The 18909-nt window shown below is 35.0% G+C and overlaps 1 protein-coding gene across 1 annotated transcript in view; it reads left to right on the top strand.

The window, feature by feature from the left end:
* The window catches only part of LOC134846236 (dynein axonemal heavy chain 3-like), a 174034-nt gene that overhangs the window by 150840 nt on the left and 4285 nt on the right, over positions 1-18909 (top strand). The window contains exons 81-88 of the mRNA XM_063863505.1: positions 7562-7730; positions 8801-8938; positions 9801-9941; positions 10067-10285; positions 12982-13080; positions 14128-14251; positions 15438-15589; positions 18376-18552. Coding sequence (XP_063719575.1) covers positions 7562-7730; positions 8801-8938; positions 9801-9941; positions 10067-10285; positions 12982-13080; positions 14128-14251; positions 15438-15589; positions 18376-18552 — 1219 coding nt within the window. The remainder of the gene's footprint in view (positions 1-7561; positions 7731-8800; positions 8939-9800; positions 9942-10066; positions 10286-12981; positions 13081-14127; positions 14252-15437; positions 15590-18375; positions 18553-18909) is intronic.

Raw genomic sequence — 18909 nt, 5'->3', positions numbered from 1 at the left:
GAAATATTATAAAGGCTTCAAGTATTGAAAAAAAATGTTTAAAATTTATAAGTATTTGAGCAACTGTTTGAGAGAAGAGCATTTAAGAAATGATCTCTTGGTCGAATATTTTTTGCTGTTTGAGGCGATTTTCTAGTGTGGTCGAATTATTTATTAGTTTTTTGACCAGTGGGTTGAGTTTTGTAAAAAATTGTTGGGGGCAATTTTCGTGGTGACTGGAAGGTCGTCTTTTTCTTTATTTTTGTTTGTCAAATGATCCGGGGTATGGTGAGATTTTTATACTTTAGGCTAATTAAAATCTTCATTTTGTTACTTTAGGCTAAGTTATCAAATTTGTTTTGGGGGTATTCGTGGTCTGAGTTGGGGAAATATTGTTGATCTTTGGGTTATTAGATAAGGGAGGGGTACGGTATTATGGTGATATTTATTTTAACTGTCAAGTTGGAGTGGTTTGCTTATTTTTGACCTGGAGGTTGTAAAGTTATAGTTAGAGATGTGCCTGGAGTTCTAGATTATTCGTCTAATTGATCTTAGTTTGAGTTAGAGAAAGTGGCGGATTGGATGAATCCTATTGGTCTATTTTGAACTAGAATTATTGCGTACTTGTGAGCATGTTATTTTGAAAAATTGAAATGAAAAATGTTACGGAGGTTTCAAGATCGTGAAGTATAAAATCTTAAAATTACTTTTTAAATTCTACTTTCTTTAATATTTTAGATTGGGGGATGAACATTTTGTAATTTTTACGTGGTTGATTTCGGAGTCTTGTTGTTTTTCTATGTTCTGATTTGTCTATTTCTTCTTGGGGTATTATTTGTTCGGTCATTTTTCTATTTTTTCTTTGTTTTGGAGATTCTTTATGGTTTTGTGTATTGATTTTGGTTGCGGTTGGTTTTGTGTTTTGATTTTCGGTGGGGTTATCATTTTGTTCTGTGTTTTTCAGATGTGGTTCATTTTGAATGATTTTTAATCCTGTGAAAGAATATAATTGAGTTAATTCGCGGAGTGCGTATTCTTTTGGGTAATAAGGTAATAGGTTGTTTCGATGTTGAACGATTTCTTTTTTGTTTGAGTCGATAATTTTATATGTGACATCAGTGGGTTTTGCAATTATTTGTTAGGGTCCTTTTCGGAGGGGTTGTAATTTTTTAGAAATTCCTTTTTGAGTATTAAAATTAGGTATTAAAACAAATGTTCCAATTTTTAAATCGGAAGCTGGTGTAAAGCGTGAATTGATTTGTTCATTTATGTTTTGTCTTTGTAATAACTTTTTCGTTATTTTTTGGTAAATTTCATTGTGTTTCTTATCTCTATTTAAAATCCATTCGGTGTGTGTACCGGAGGCTAATTTAAGAATTTGTGGGTGATGAAAATGATCTTCATCGTGTGTATGTAAAGGTAGGTTATAACAAATTGAGTCTTTATTTGGTTGACAATAACCTTGTGCGTTTTTATGAGAATTTGCTGTAAACATTATTGGTTTGCGTGGCTTTTGGTTAAAAACCATTTCATATGGTGACATTCCTAAAGTTGTCGTGATTTGTGAGTTATATGCTAAGGGAAATAATTTTACATCTGCTGACCATTCGGTATATTTTGTATCATTTCCGTTGATGATACATCTAAGATATTCTTGTAGTGAACGGTTCATACCTTCGACTAAGCCGTTTGTCCAAGGTGCATGAGATGTACGTGGTTTGTGTTTAATGTTGTATAAATGACATAGTGTTATTATTTCATTATTTATGAATTCTGTACCATTGTCTGTAACTAAAATTTCTGGTAGTCCGAATTTTGCTATCCAGTGTTCATAGAGTGTTGTGTAAGCGTAATAAGCGTTACAATGTGGTACTGGGTTAAGTGCTACATAATGTGTAAATGCGTCAACAATTACCATAATGTAGGAGTTTCCTTCTGATGAGGGTGAAATTGGTCCTTTAGTATCAAATGAGATACGGTGATTAAAGTACAAACTTTGTCCTTTAAAATCTTGTTTTTGTGCTATTTGTTTTTGATTTGGGTAAGGTTTATTTAGTTGACATACTATACAGTCATTGCATAGTACTTTTATCCAAATTGGTGCATTTGGGAAGTAAAAATTTTGTATAAAATTTGAATATGTTTTCTCTGATCCAGAGTGTCCTTTAATATTTTGTGTATGTGAAATATTAAAAGCTATAAGAATCATACTTATAGGAAGACAGGGGACTATGGATTCGTTTAAGTTGTATTCTAAAAGGTCTGTAGTTTCATTAATTGTTGTGTAATTAAATTTGCGAAAGTATCGGAGGAGTGTTTTGTTTCCTAGAATGGTTGAATCTGCTTTGATAGGTTTAGTTTTATATTTGTGCCATGATTTCAGTTGTCTAATTATCGGGTCAAGATTTTGATATTGTTTCAGTGTTGAAATTGTAATCGTATCTGTTGGGGGGAGAAAAATGTTTTCAATTTCGAATTTAGATAAGGGTATTGTATCAAGTGGGTCGTGAAGGTCAAAAACTTGATTTATTGTGTATTTTGAATCATTTGTTTGTGGTCCTGATAAATTTATTTTATCAGTTAAATCTTCTTTTTCAATTAGCGGAAAATGGTCTTTTTTAGGTGGGTGTTGTTTTGTTCGTTTTTGTTGGGTGTTATTTTTTATCCATTGAGAATATGGGATTGGTTTGAAAGTTGATGTTCCAAGTAAGTCAACTTCATAATGATTATTTTGACAATCTAGATAAAGTGGGAAATGTTGTAAATTATTTATTTGTGATTGTTCAATATCAGTTTTAACTGCATATTTGCATTCCAATCGAGGTGATGTTTCGTTTTCTGCAAGGTAGAATTTTATATTTTTGGGTATTTCAACTGTTGTTTTTCGTGTAAGTAATTCAGGTGGTGTATTTCGACTTAAGGTGTCTGGTAATGCAAGATTTTTTCCTGCAGTCCAAACTATATGTAAGTTTGGAAATTTCATTAGAATTAGTTGAAATCTGTAAACTCGGTGGTTTGGGTTAGATTTCTGTGTGAAAAGAAAAATGATTGGTTTGTGGTCTGTGAATAAAACTGTTGGATGTTTTGATCCAAGTATCAGAAATTCATATTCTGTCAGTGTATATATTATGGCTGTACATTCTCTCATTAGAGTTGAGAGTCGTAGCTCTGCTTGAGTGAATAATCGGGAATTTGCTGATATCAGGTTCATTTTATTTGTACCATTATGTGATTGTAATAGTGCTGCGCCGATGCCAAAGTTCGAAGCATCGCACATTGCATAAAATGGTTGATCAGGGTCTGGAATTGTGTTTGAAATTTGTTCAGTTAAAAGTTTCTTTATTTCTTCGAATCGTGCTTGATGTTCTGTATTCCATTCAAAATTATTTTGTTGTCTAAGGATGTTGTAAAATGGTCGTAGATATAATTGCATTTTATAAACATATTTACTTAAAAAGTTTAACATTCCAAGGAATTCTTGGATTTTCTTTTTATTTGTTGGTGGTTGAAGTTTTTGAATAGCGTCAATGCGTGATTTCAGTGGAGTGATTGTTTTTCTTTCTATGTTATGTCCTAAGAATTTAACTCTTGTCAAAAAGAAGTGTGATTTATCGGGGGCGGCCTTCAGATTTTCGTTCTGAAGTATTTGGTGGTATTTTTCTAAAACATTGAACATTTCGTCTTTTGAACATTTCGTCATCCATTAGGTATGGATTCATTGTCATTTGTAGTGATTCTGCTGCATTTGGCATTTGAGAAAAATTTGAAAGTTGGTTTCTTGTTATTTCATGTTGTTGGAGATAATATGGGAGTGGTATTTCATTTTGCATTTGTGATGGTTGATACGAGTGTGCAGTCATTGGATTTTGTTGTTGAATTGGTTGAAAAGATTGTGTATTAATTGGATTTTGTTGTTGAATTGGTTGTTGATGTTGTGCATCTATTGATTGTGGAGAAAAATTTCTATGATTTGTACGTGTTCTCTGTATTCCTTGTCTACGATATTCTTGAGTATTTGGTGCAAATATATCTGGTTGTAAGAAATCATCATCTGAGGATAAATAATCCATTTGATAAGATGTTTGTTTTTTATTTTTATTCTGTTGAAAAAATGGGTAATTTTCACTGCGATCCTGTGGAGGATTTGGTTGAAAATTTTTGGAATTATATTGGGCCGTTGGGTTATCCCAGTTTCGAGGTGTTGTATATTGATTAAAATTCCTTTGTGGTTGATAATTTGTTTTTGATGGATGTGTATAATTATAATTATGGTCTGCAAAGTTGTTTCTAGTGAATGTTTTGCGTGTTTTTGATGGTATTGTCATGGGTCTGTATGTTTGGTAATCCATATGTGAATATTTAGGGGCAACCGAAGGTTTAACGGTTGATTGTAAGGTTACCTGTGTTTGTGAAGGATTTGTATTTCTTGGTGTTGTTAAATTTGGGCGTATTGGTGAAATACTTTGTTGTGTAGTTGTTGTGTGTACAATTTCTTCATTTATGAAGTGTGATGGTGTCTGGATATCTTGTTGAGTAAGATTCCTAGTTCCATTGAGGTTTTCGTTGTGTATGACTGTCGAGTTTAAACTATTATTTTGTGTATCGGGTAAAAATGTATTATAGTTTAATGGTGTTGCATCAATTGTTAATGGTATTACTCTTACATAATCTCTTATGTAAGATATTGTACCTATTGCTTGACTTGAGATTGATTGTGGAAAGCTTATAAATGCGGGATGAGACCATTCGGGGTCCCAAACATAATCTGATTGTTCTGTGATAGCGGTATCATCGTTCGAATTTTGGGGTCTAAAATTTTTTCTTGCTTGTGCAATTAAATCAATATTGTGTGTAAAATAATCTATTATGAACCATGCCAAAATTTTTTGTAGATCGTGTTTTGTATGTTGTGAAACGTCGTCTTTCGTGAAATTTTCTTTAATGATGTTTAAATAACTAGAGAGTAGTGTGATTTCATGTCGTACTCTTAAATGTTTAGATGTTTCTGTCGGTGAGACATTTGTTATTGGGATTTCGTTTTCTAATATCGAAATATAACTATATATTATTGTGAAAACTTCATTGGTGAATATGGAGTTTGCTCTTTGTGAGTTATGATATTGGATGCTTTTTATATATTCTGAAAAAACTTTTGAAAATTCTAAATCAAGATCGTCTGTTTGAATTGTATATGTTCTATTATTATGGTTTGGTGAGGTGAATTCTATAGAGTAGATTCCATACTGTTGTGTTATGTTGCATATATCTTTTAAGTAGTGGTCTATGATTTGTCTTTTGATTTTTACATCGGGGAACTCTGTTTTACATGGACTGATTCCGGGTTCAAATAAATTTACGAGTAAATTTTGACAAAATATGTGTTGTCCTCTATCAGTATCTGCGTCTACTATAAAAGGAAAGATTTCATCATCATCTGGACTTTCTTCACCTGGAGTGTGCGTTGAGCTCATTTTTTCGTTCGATGACTGTTAATATGTAATTATTAATGTGTCGAATTGGTTGATTCCAATTGTATAAATGTACTGGTTTGTGTTTATACTGCTTTTTTATTCTTCTTTTTCCTCTTTGTGATGAATTTGAAGTTGTTTCTGAGTCAGAAAAATATAATTGATCGTGAAGTGGGTAATTTTTATCTACTGATTCTTTTAGTTTGTAAAGTTCGTCTAAACTGTTGGTTTCTGATTCTGAAAATGCGTTTCGGTTTTTTGAAAATCTTTTTCGTGTTATTTGTCTTTGTTTAGTTATTATTTTCCTCTTTAGTGTTTGTCGTTTTGTGCGAATGTATCCAACTGTTTGTGTATGAGGTGTGATTACAAGGTCGTATTTTTTGTTATCTATTTCACAATTGTGTAAAATGATTGTTTGTTTATTTCCTAGGTTTTTAAATGACATAAGGTTTAGAATGACGGATGCAAAGGTTGTTAAATGATTTCTATTTTCCTAAACTGTTAGTTCTTACGATTTTTTGGTTAGCTTAACCTGGGTCTATTTGTTCAGGGTTGGAGAGAAAAGTATATCGATTCCGAAGAATGATTTTTACTTTCTCGTGACTAGTATAAGCTAAGGTGTTAACTTACTTAATCTTACTTAGGGGTAGTGATTGTGTTCAAGGGTTGGAGAATAGTAAATCGATCCACAAGGTTCAGGTATAATTAGAACGCGAGTAGTTCGTTAGATACTATTTTAAACTTACTAAGTCTAAGATTTATCCTGGGTCTGGTAAGAGGGGGGGTCAAGTGAAGGATGAATAACCGAAGTTCTTCACTGTTTATCCTAATTTGAATGATTAGTTTTGTGTAAAAATTTCTATTAGTCCTGGGTTTTTAGAAAGGGTTGGGTAGTGAATCGACGTTTGAGGTCGTTAGACACTAATTAAGTGGGTGGGGGAGAACAAAGTTGTTCTGTTTGATCCAAGGATAAGCCTTGATGATCAAGTTTGAAATTTAATTAAGTAGAAAATGATTTAAGATCCAAGGATAAGCCTTGATGATCTGGTTTTAAAATTAAGTGAATTTGAGTTTTGATAAAATTTTAAATGTGTGTAAAGGAAAGATTTAGTGTTTTATGATGTTAGTGAGTTGATGATTGCTGTTATGTTTTAGGTGATGAAGCTGGAACAACAAGATGATTTATGATTACTAACCATTTATTGTCATGCTACTAATTTTTATTTTTATTTTCCAATAAATATTTTTCAAACATGTTTTGTATAATACTGCAGAGTTTTAGGAAAACGATCTTAGATCTTTTTATCAATCGTTATTGTATAATATTAATTTTGTTTAGCGCCTGAAATGATTTTGAAGATTAACTTCAAGGTTTTATGTTTGCAAATGGAAATCTAAATTCATTGCAAGTAGTATTCGAAATATAAAAGTTTGTTCTGGCTTTTGCCGAACTATCATATAACTATACGGCAAGTTTCTACTTTGTCGTATGTCGTCTTTGGTTCGAGGTCTTCTTCCAATTCCGGGTAGTTCTATTATGGTTCGGAATATTGGCTCTGATCTATTGAGTCGGAGAGACATTTCAATTAAATTATTGTCGTATAACATTTTGTAAATGTTTTTGTCTAATTTCTAATCTATTTTTGGTTAATTCTAATCTAGTAAGGTCTTGTTCGAGACTTATGGTCGCACCAGATGAGTTATGTCTTGAGTGTATAACTCATAGAGTAATTTCGGATAGGGTACACCGTCTGCTCGTCACGCTATCTTATTTTCGGCCGGATAGATTCGTGCAACTTCTTAGTCTAATACCGATCCTAATCTTACTCTTATACTATCTAGTCTCAGGTTGTTTAACTAGTCTCTGCTAGGCTCAATAGATCTAGGGTATACTGGTTTATTGCGGCTGCTGAAGTGCTCGGGAGAGTCCAACTAATTTCTAAGTTAAATTCAAATCTCTCTGGTGCTGAAATTACAAGTAACTTCAGCACTTACAAATAAGTGGGTTGTTAGTTAGATGGATCATGATTGGTTAATATTAAATACTTTACATTGGTAAAACATTTAATTTATCCAATCATAAAATATAGTTTAGATCAGGTTCCAATTGATAGGATGTGGCTGACGAGCTACACTTCGGAGAAGTTCCCAGCGTACATTCTGCAGACGAGTGTGAAGATGACTAATGAGCCCCCGAAGGGTCTGAGAAACAACATCCTCCGCTCATACCTCTCCCACCCCATCAACAACCCCGACTTCTACAGGGGCTGCAGAAAGTCTATCGTTAGTGGCACACTATTTTGGGCTCTTTTACAGCCTGCTTTTGTCAGTTTTACCAAACTAAACTTAAGTGGGATCTCTTTAACCATATCCCCCATTTTGCAAAGGGGGGGGGGTGATGTTTGCTACTAGATATAAAATTCTCATAGGTTTATTTCTTTATAGGGGGGATTTTGCTGCTAGGTACCCGAGGGATTTTGCTGCTAGTTAATGAATCCCTTAAGTGAACATGTGTCCCATTGTTCTCAACAGAGTCTATTTACGGTGCTGATTTAAATTTACCTGACTTAATGGACGAACCCGAAAAACTATTGTTGTTACACCACGGTTCACATGTTTGTAAAAGAGCCGACGCCAAGAACTGGTCGTTCAGTTATTTGTTTGTGCTGAGCATTTTACCACCAAGATAATATTAATAGGCAATGCAGTTGCGAAAGTTTTGAAGCATAAAAGCTTCAATAAAAAGGTTATCGTTAGTATACAATTTGAATTTTAGATTATTAGGTTGGGGTATGGTTAAATGATGTTTTTGGACTGATGATAAGAGACCAGAAACAGAAAACATCACATCTGATGTTTCTATTTGTCATTTTGACATTTTTTCGCGTTTGATGTTTCAAATATTTGTCTTTTTTTCCAGTAACTGCGCCAATGAATTTGCGCAGGTTCGTTTTTCAACGGCGCCAAATTGATTGAAAATTGGTATTTTTTGGATTCTAAAAATAAATTTTCTGTCAAAATGTTCTACATTTTTTTACCGGTAAAATTTTAAGACAAAAACTACTTACGGGTTTAGCCTCAGACGTGAAAAATAATTTGAATTGGTGGTTTTTCTGAAACCATGATTCCGAAGATTATAAACTGCTTTATTGAGTCTTTTCTGTTATTGGTTGAGGGTACGTAACAGGCCCAATACCGATCTTTTTTTTTCTGAAAATATGATCATATTGCTCGAATCTGATTGGTTGAAATGACTGGCTGATTTCAATAAAATCAGAAGCTCAATAAACAATTCTGTTAATTTTGGGCTGTATGACAAAAAAAACCGCTTTATTATGTGATCCACTCTCTAGGAATGGCAGCGACTGCTGTTCAGCCTGACCTTCTTCCACGCACTGGTGCAGGAGAGGCGGGACTTCGGACCCCTTGGATGGAACATATCCTACATGTTCAATGAGTCAGACCTTATCATCAGTGTCAGACAGCTGCAGGTATTTTTTTCTCTTTTTATCGTTACGATTATAAGTTATGTAATGGGCAAAGGAGACCGAAAAAAAAACAACAGAAAGTGGTTTGTGAGTGCTGCCTCAGAACGATCTTTGGTGGAAAGCGCCATATAAGGTTCTCGAATCTCTTTAAATACCCCCCCTTTTTTGCAGAGAGGGGAGATTCGTGACTGGGTACAAAACTTACATATGCTTAATCTTTGAGTTATTTCTTAATAGGGAAGGCAATTCGTTACCCGGGTAGAGGCGGGTCGAATACATGTCAGAGTTCGACCGAAAATTAATAGTCGAGAAGGCCCTATAGTCGAACTCAAAGTCGAAACATAAAATAGGAGTCGGTCGAAACATAAAGTCGAACTGTGATTTCTCGGTTGAAAACACTCTTCGGTCGAACTCGGTCGAAACGTTTTTCCTCGGTCGAACATAGTCGAAACATAGGCAGCTTGGGTCGAGTCGGTCGAGACAAATCGAGCCTGAGTCGAAACGGTCGAAACATACCATTTTTTGGCCGAGTCGGTCGAAACAGAAATTGCAAACCTCGACCCGGGTACAAGGTACCCTAGGGGGGGTAGTTAACGAGATTCAGTTTCCCAACTATGCAATTTTTCTGGAAAACTATTATGATTAAATTATGTCTGATCAATAAAGTATATCAGAATGTTTTGATCAACTCTGACAACGCCGATTGATAAAAAAAAACAGAATAAACTTTATCGTAAGTCAAATTTTTGAAGCGTTTAGTATATTAGTAGAGGGTTAGAGTGGAAAATTAATATGTGTTCTGGTGATTGTTAGCGTACTGAATTGTAGAATGTTCTAGATGTTTCTGAATTGAAGAATGTTCTAGATGTTTCTGAATGACTACGAGAAGATCCCGATAGATGCTCTTTTGTACCTGGTGGGAGAGTGCAACTACGGAGGCAGAGTCACAGACGAGAGAGACCGAGTGCTCATCAACAGCCTCCTCACTATCTTCTACAACCACAAGGTTCTTCTAGAATTTTCCTAGAATGTTCTAGAATGTTCCATAAAGCAGTTCATTCTAAGCAGTTGACAGCTCGATTTTTTTTTGGTTTTTTGCCTAGGGCGCAAAAGAATTTGATAATTTTCCAGGTGTACCAAGAGCCAGGCTACCGATTCAGTTCAAACTCAGCCAGCTACTACATCCCAGATGAGGCGAGAGAACACGCTGCATTTGTGGACTACGTGAAACAACTGCCGATCCAAAACGACCCCACAGTGTTCGGGCTTCACGAAAACGCAGACATTGCCAAGGCCAATCGGGAGACGAAAGAGTTGTTTGAGGGAGTCCTTAAAACACTTCCCAAGGAGGTACTACTTCAAGTTGCTGGATCTCTTTAACTATATCCCCCCCCGTTTAAAATTCTGATATGCTTAACCGTTGATTTATTTCTTTATTGGGGCTGATATTCGTTACTAGGTACCCGAGGGGGGATATAGTTAAAGAGATGCAAGTTGCTTCCTGCTAATGCAAACCTTGGAAAAATTGCTTTTAAAAGTCGATTTCTAAGACAGCAGGAGGAGAGAGCTTAAGATTGCAACGCTAATATGGCTTCAATTAAAAAAAAAAATTGAAATATAACAAGGATAGCGGCACGCTGTGCACGTATCCCAGAATGTTCCGACAACGCTAAAAAAAATTGAAAAAATTCAAAAATGACCAATATTTTTTTCGATTTTGTAGGAGAGTGTAGATGGGCCGCTCGATTTTTTCTCGACACTGAGAGAACTGTTTGACACTTGACCACTACAATTTTTCTATCATGGAGACAATAGACTGTAAAAAAGCCCTACGCCATAGTTCTTTCCCATTTTGTAAAGTGGAGAGAACAACAGAAAGTACCATTGCTGTGCAAGTATTGCATAATGCTCTGACCACGCTAATTATCTGAAACAAAACGCAAAAATTTACACCAGTATTCCTGGACTGGCAGTTTTTAAAAAAATTAGTTTTCTGAATCCGAATTACGGCTGGCAGGAATTTATTATGATACCACGCTTGTCTACCACCAAACTTTGCTTAAAGTATTCAAAATTAGTTGAAAAAAGGATACCCTATCACGTTTATGAGACCTTAAAACCTTAAATAAAATAATCCAAAAAAACAGTAGATACTTTACGCAACCTTGTAACTGATGAGGACCTGAGTTAAATATCACAATAAAAAAAACTCGAAAAATTTAACGACTGGTGCAAATTTTGAAACAAAAAACTCACTCCATATAAGGTTAAGAAATATGCTCAGTTATATCTTTAACTATGGACTAAATTGGGATGAGTTTATCCAGAAAATGTCTAAAACAGCCACAAACGAAAAAAAAACACCTTCACTTAGATAACTTTTTTTTGAACAATGAATAGTTATTGAACACAATACACAGCTAGGAAATTTGAAATAACATCTCAACGGATTTTTTTTTATATTTACTCTTTGTTTGTCAACGAAAGCTCGTACTTGTTTAAATTTTTGCGTTCTGGTCGATACCGATGAAAGTCGAAGGTTATTATGAAAACAATTTATTTTGTTTTCTGCTCGGAGAAGTCTGAAAACGGACCGGAAGGTCTCATTACTATCTCACAGGCTAATGTTTAATGGTTTTAAATGCTGTTTATAACAAGCACTACTGAAGTACTAGCTTAAAAACAATTTATTCATAATAATTGTTTACTCTACGCCATAGTTCCTTCTAGTTACTTCGTGAAGGTGCCGGAACTATTAATCAAATATTCAAATATGCTCAAAAAGATTTAAGGTTACTGCTACTCAGGCTGCAAGAAGGCAACACTCTGACCTACTTGCAGTAACCTCAGCTTCTGAAACATAACCAATTAACCAAAAAAATAACAAAAAAAATCTATGAAAAAAAAACGTTCTTTGTTTTCATTCCACCCTAAATTAGTCTCCGGAAGAAAGCAATCGGTTTTTCTCTGTATTGGATTTTCCGGAGTATATTTTTGGAATTGCAAATTGAAGGCTTTAGGATGATACCCCGCCCGGTCCCGCTGGAACTTCCTTTGGGTCCTTGGAGGAGCAATCCTTGGAACAATCATAATTATACGCCCGGAAAACCCAATGCAGAGGAAATATTGATTTTTTTCTATGCTACAAAATTTTTAACCACAATTTGCTGAACTGAAACAAGTAAAAGCTAGCATGTTACCACTAACTAATCTCGGGTTTTTCTTGAAAAAATCTCATCCATTTTCTACAAACCTTTTAATCAATTTCTATTCAATTCAAAGGGTGGGGTTCGTATATTAACTTAAAATTTACTAAACAAGCGAGCGAGCGAGCGGTTCATTTTGATTTTAATTCAAAGGATGCCACCGTACTGAAGTTGAAACACTGTTTCTATCACTATGGCGCCAATGCACTTACATACTCACGCGACCATATTCAAGCACCTTCATGAGAAGTCTTTAAAGTTTAAAAGAAAGTGGCTGGCTCTTCAGGCAAAGAATCTTCATAAACTATCTTACATCTATTTGCAACAGCGGGTTTAGGGGGGGGGATGGGGACGCCCCCACTTCTCAAGGATTTGACCCCCTGCCGACCCAAAGGATCCCCTTTAATACTATTTAGACATATCCATTGTTGGCTGACTGATAGTCTATTTGCTTTAATTTGTCTCCGGGAAGCTCAATCATGTATAATAACTTTGCTCAATAGCTTTTCCGCTTGGTAAGTTCAATTTTGTGAGTTTGCACTTTGTTTTATAAGTGAGTTAGCACGCGATCATTCTTCCTTAACTTGGTTTGTTCTTATTTTCAAGTTTGTGTTAATATTTTATTAATATGAAAAATATTTTTTTGAGAAATATTCAATAGGTTGCAAAGGTTTATACATCGGTTATAATTCCCCAGCACAGAATGGTCCCCAACAACTTGCACTATTGATTTTGTTGGAAATCTTTGTTGTTTCTCATTCAATTGATCAGGCGTCTTCAAAGCAACCCAAAAATTATAATTTTGATATTAAGGTTTGAATTATTTGTTTTTTTTTACAGGGCAATGTGAGTCCAATCGGGAGTACTGAGAATGCCCTGATTCTGACGAAGGACATTCTGGGCAAACTGCCCGTCCCCTTCAAAGTCGAGGAAGTCGCAGTAAGTAACATCTACAACGTATGTTTTAAGCGCATAAGGTCGCGGGTTCAAATACCCGAGTCGCTGAATCTTTCTTTATTTCTGAAGCTGAATGCTGAAGTTAAACATGATGCTGATGATTGGGTAGACCGTATCGAAACTGCTTAATTAGCCAAAAAGGATCTTTTTAACTATTCCCCCCTAGAGTACCTAGCAGCGAATACACCCCCTATAAAGAAATAAATCAACGGCTAAGCATATGAAAATTTTATACCTAGTGATGAATATCCCCCCTTTTGCAAAATGAGGGGGGATATAGTTAGAGATCCGCCAAAAAAAAACGTTTTCAGTTGAATTAGATTCTACCCAGGGGCGGATTTAGACACCCTGCCGACCCAAAGGGTCCCCCCTTTGGTACTTTTTAAGAAAACCATTTTTGGCCGACCGACCCTAAAATTTTTCTAAAAGCGCCTTTGGCGCCAATATTTACTAATTTTGAGGGGGGAGCGCGCGCCGAAAAAACGCAATTTTTTTGGTCAAAATTTTCCAAAATGTGCCTAAAAACGCCTTTTTTACTGATTTTTTCAAAAAATTTTCCTGCGGCGCAGAAAGTTTTGCCAAAATAGGGGCAAAACAGTGCTTTGGGAGAGCTCAAAAAATCAATTTGGTCGACCTAAAAAAAAAAGGTCGTCAAAATTTTGGAAAATTTTTTGAAAATCCGCCCCCCCCCCCCCCTCGAGAAAATCCTAGATCCGCCCCTGATTCTAACACTGTTTTTTTGCGAGTTGAAATGATTAAAAAATTGATTGTCGACGACTTTCAGAGGAGTAGTTTTGGGTTAATTAACTTCGTTCAGATTCGTTGGCCAAAAAAGACATATCACCTATTTGCCATTATATGAATAGTAGTGACGTGTGAAGGGAGCGTTCGGCCCATGTATAAAAAAAGTAAATGGTAAGTTCAAGTTCTTAAGGCCTGCATGTACTATGCTGAAATCTGATTGGCTGAAATTCAAGTCCGTAAGGCCTGCAAGGCCTGTGCTCAAATCTGATTGGCTGATTTTTGCAGTTCAAGTTCCCGGTGCAGTATGATGAGTCTATGAACACAGTACTACTGCAGGAGCTCACTCGCTACAACAGACTCATCGCTGTGATCAAAAGCAGTTTACAGGAGATGGAAAAAGCAATACTCGGTCAGTTCACTTATCCTCCACTATTTTTACAGACGTCAGTTTAACTCTTCATGTTTTTTCAGACAGCAATCCGGTCTTTGCGTTCAACTTTACCTGGCTATATTTACTGACCTGTTTTGAAAATGTCACCAATAATCATTTGAAAGTTTTTCAAAAATTAACCTTCGCGGTTTTCGTGGATAATGAATAGCCTATAAATCACGGGTGTTTTGTCCATACCCGGGTTGACCTCCATACACCGAAAATGTTTATCATACAATTCCATACATCAAGTGTGTGGGAAAATGCTTGCCATACAATTTTCATACAATTTCTAAAAATGGTTGAAAACTGGTATAAACTCTTTTCTGTGGCTGTTTGATTCTAATAAAACAATCTGGTGATAAAAAACTGAGTTTTTCGTTTATTGAAAAAAATGCTTATCATACAATTCCCATATATGGAAATTGTATGACAGGCATTTTTTTGAAAGTAATTTTGAAAATTTGGCCCAAAAATTTTTTGTTTTTTTTTCAACCGCAAATCGATTTTCGTACGCAAACAAACATTTTTCGATGGAAAAATGCTTGCCATAGAGTTTTCATACAATTTTCTGTACGTATGGAATTGTATGAAATTGTATGACAAGAAGTTTCTCATATATGGAAATTGTATGATAAGAAGTTTTGGTCAACCCGGGTACATTTTGCGATCTCTCCTAGGATTGAATTTTTTGAAGGAATACAAATATTCATATTACGCTATTTGTTCAAAAAGTGCTTTAATCAGGTTTTTGCCGTTTCACTCAGAGCTAAAGCTAGCAGACCTATTAACGACCTTGGATTTGATTGACATTCATTTAAAAACAAGAATGACAGTTGAGACCCTGAAAAAAGCAAGTATGAAAGATGGATCCAGCGATTCTTAAGATAATTTCAAAAAACAGTTAAACAAAAGCTCGCCCTGTTTTGGAAAACTTTCAGCAAAAAAATCTTCGGGCACTTATTTAAATTTTATAGAGATCTTATCAGCTATCATACTTGTACTTTCGTTACACTTTTGGTCAGGTGGTATATAAACCAGCCGAAAATAGTTATGTAACAATTATGATGTAACTTTTCGGCGGGCTCTGTACACTCTGTGCATTTCCGGTTCGTTTATACTTTGGCTGATTTTTTCACACTCTTTTCGTCTCGCTGTTTTGCAGGCTATGTGGTTCAGAGTGCGGCAATAGAAGAGGTATTTAACTCGGTGCTGATCGGGAGGGTTCCCCTGATGTGGAAGGAGAAGAGCTACCCCTCCACGAAACCACTGGCCAGCTACATTATAGATCTAATACACCGAATAGAGTTCTTCAAGGTAATTCACACGAAAAAAAAGCAATCCAGAAAAAAAAGAGAAATTAAATAATTTTTCTGTTATCAGCGAAAAAAAACACCTTTACAGTGACATCTCACAAAAAAACATGCACAACAACAAAGTGGGCCAACATTCATATATATTCGCAGTCACTTCATTATTCTTAACTGGTTTCAGTGAGACAAGAAAAGTTAACTATGTCCTGAGCTTTAGATTTGCTCGTTTTACAAATCTACTTGAAAAAGGAGCGGGCCTCTTAACATACCAGTCCGTAAGCATAGTCATTTTTTCTATCGAACATATGTCGCTTAGCATGCTGGAATCTGTCTAAAAGCAAATCACCTAGCAAACACCTAGCTTTCTATCATAGCAAAATAATCAGGGAGCGAGAAAAGGTATTTTTTTACTTTTCGCATTTCATTAGGTAAAAGAAAGCCAACAAAAACTTATTATTTTGCCTCAATTTATCCTGAAAAAAACAATTTAAAAAAACTGCGTGATTCCAAAAATACTTGTGAATGATGTGATAAAATGTTGGGTCATGCGTTTATACGACAAAAATTGAAGATTTCAGTACTTTATTGGCCACCAAAAAACTTTTTTAACAACTAAAATTGTACTTTTTGTCCGCTCTCTGATTATAATATAAAAACATTAGTATCTTAAGCAAAAATAAATTCATCTACGTCTCGGATTTAAACCTACAACCTACTGCAACCTAGACATACACGTCTCATGCACTAACGTTTACCACGGACGTTTAATTTATAGCGAACACTAGCCACAAATAAAGCAGAGAACAGATGCTACGCAATTTCCAATACTACAGAGAAATTTTCATACAAGTGGACACTTTCACTGAATACTTTTATTTGGGAGTTGAGTTAGAAAAAAAAGAAGGTTCGTACTAATACACTAACGCTCGCAAGCTGGCTAGTTTAAAAAACTAACTGTAATGCAAATAGCAAAACAATTTTCCAATATGCCGAATAAATTATTTTGCCAGGTAATAAACACTATATGAAATGAAAAAAAGCAACAGTGATATTTTTTGAAAAAATAGAGTGCTAGGCAATATTTTGTTTGAAAACAAAATGGAGAATCTTAAGCGACTGGTATATTTAAGCGACATGGCCTGCTTGAAAGATTGGGACTGCAATTATGTAAGTTGGCTCCAAGTGTCAAAGAAAATACTATTTTGTTGAATTATTGACTAGGCGTATATGGAAAATGCAAGTTAAAAAAGTAACTAAAACAGCAACCTCCACAGCCGAATTAAAAAAAACACACCAAAAACAACAAAAAAAAATAGGACACAGAGGCGTAGCGGAGCTTCGCACGACTTGCGATGCAAAAATATATGACACAAAATTCATGTCCGAAATAAAAATACGAAAAAAGAACTAGGTCTTATTCAAAAAAAAATCAGTTTCAAACGACAAAAAGGAAATTTAATATTTACAGCTGCAGTGTACACCGAGATTTTGTTTTAAAAATATTTCACTTAAAAAAGAAAAAAGATGTACAGCTAACCAGCTTTGACGACAGTATTTGACAATAACTATTTCCAGTCCGTCTAAAAACCTTCAATGATGGGCTCAAGTCTACAAGATCACGTTTTTTACATCTCACGTAAAAATATATTTGTATAAAATAAGGATAGCCTTTAATTGGCACAGAATGTTCCAACCATTTTTTTTTTCATATTAGTGTCGTTTCTTGTGCGTCGTTTGCTGGTAGAATTAGACAAACGTGTAAAAGATTCCATATTTGGGCGTAATCGAATACAGTAGTCATCGGAATTGAGAAACAAAATTTTAAAAAAGTCGAACAAAGTTTCTACACTGTTTCCAAATTTTTTGCACTTTATAAACTTTTTGCGCTTTATGAAGTTTTCCTTTGAAAAAGAACATGTTTTTTCTCGTAAGTAGTCACTTTTTATAACGTACTTTACTCGATTGCTTTACTTACTCAAAATTAGACAAAACTCAAAAGTTTCAAACCTGTTTGAAAAAGTTTTCAAACACAGGGAAAAACTATTAAAAAATGTTCGAATCACAAATGAAAGAGCTTTAAAATGATATATCATTTGACTCATTCCAATGAAACATTTGTGGTACCTGATTTTGCGTGGAAAACAAAAAAAATTAAAAAATGCAAAAAAAAAGAAAAAACAAAAACACACCTGAATACAAAGATATCTGGCATTTTCATGCTTGAAAAAATAATTTAAATGACTAAGTGTGGCTAAAGAGGTTGTGGATAATTTATTTCAAAGCAGTATATTATTCACAACCCTGATAATAGTTTGCAAAGCTATGCGTTTTAATTTTTTTTAGAAGAAAACGGAGTATGCTAAGCGACTGGTGTGCCAAGTGACAATTTGTTCAGTTAGTTCGAAGTGATAGGAAAGTCACAATTATATTATAGCATAAAATCTGAGCGCTTTGAAACGGAAAATTTACCTATCTGGGTAAAATTTAAATGACGTCCGTACAAATAACATTTCATTTCCGCACATTCGGCAAAAGTTTCTCTAAACTTCCGAAAATTTTATCACAAAATTTTCGTAAAATTAAACGAAACCTTTGTCAAATGTGCGTAAATAAAACCTTATTTAAACGGAGGGCATTCAATTTATACACAGATAAGTCAATTTCTCATTTGAAAGCGCTCAGATTTTATGGATCACCAAAATAATGGTGACTTTCTTAGCACTTCGAACTAACTAAAAAGTTTCGCAATCTCAAATGTTCAAGGCCATGATCCGTTTTTGCTAATTTCAGACGTGGAGCAAGCAGGGCCAGCCCAACGTGTTCTGGCTGTCGGGTTTCTTTTTCACCCAGTCTTTCTTCACGGGTGCTCTGCAAAACTACGCCAGGGCCCACAAGATCCCAATCGACCATCTGGGATTCAACTACGAGGTCATTGAGAGGAGCGAGAACCAGATCGAAGCACGCCCGGTCAGTAGTAGAACCCAAAAATTAGGCAAACCAGATGGAAAAACGCCCGGTCAGTAGAAGAACCCAAAATTTAGGCAAATCAGATCGAAGCAATACGAATGATAGAAGAAAGATTTTTTGTTCTAAATTTTCCTACGCGGCAAAATTTTTAAACTAAATTTTTTTGCCACCGAGCCTCCTTTTAGAAATATCAATTGAATCACGAATGAAAGAGCTTTAAGATATCTCATGGGACTTCATCTGCACTGTTTTTAGATAACTGATTTTGCTTGGGAAATCACATCTGAGGTCTTAGACCGTTCCTTTTTCAGTGGTGGGAACAATAACAAACCACAGCAGTTGAACTATTAGAAAAAA

The sequence above is a fragment of the Symsagittifera roscoffensis genome, chromosome 5 (genome assembly GCF_963678635.1).
Source record: "Symsagittifera roscoffensis chromosome 5, txSymRosc1.1, whole genome shotgun sequence".
Classification (NCBI taxonomy): domain Eukaryota; kingdom Metazoa; phylum Xenacoelomorpha; order Acoela; family Convolutidae; genus Symsagittifera; species Symsagittifera roscoffensis.
The sequence above is the reverse complement of the archived record's forward strand: the minus strand, read 5'-3'. Positions and strand labels throughout refer to the sequence as shown.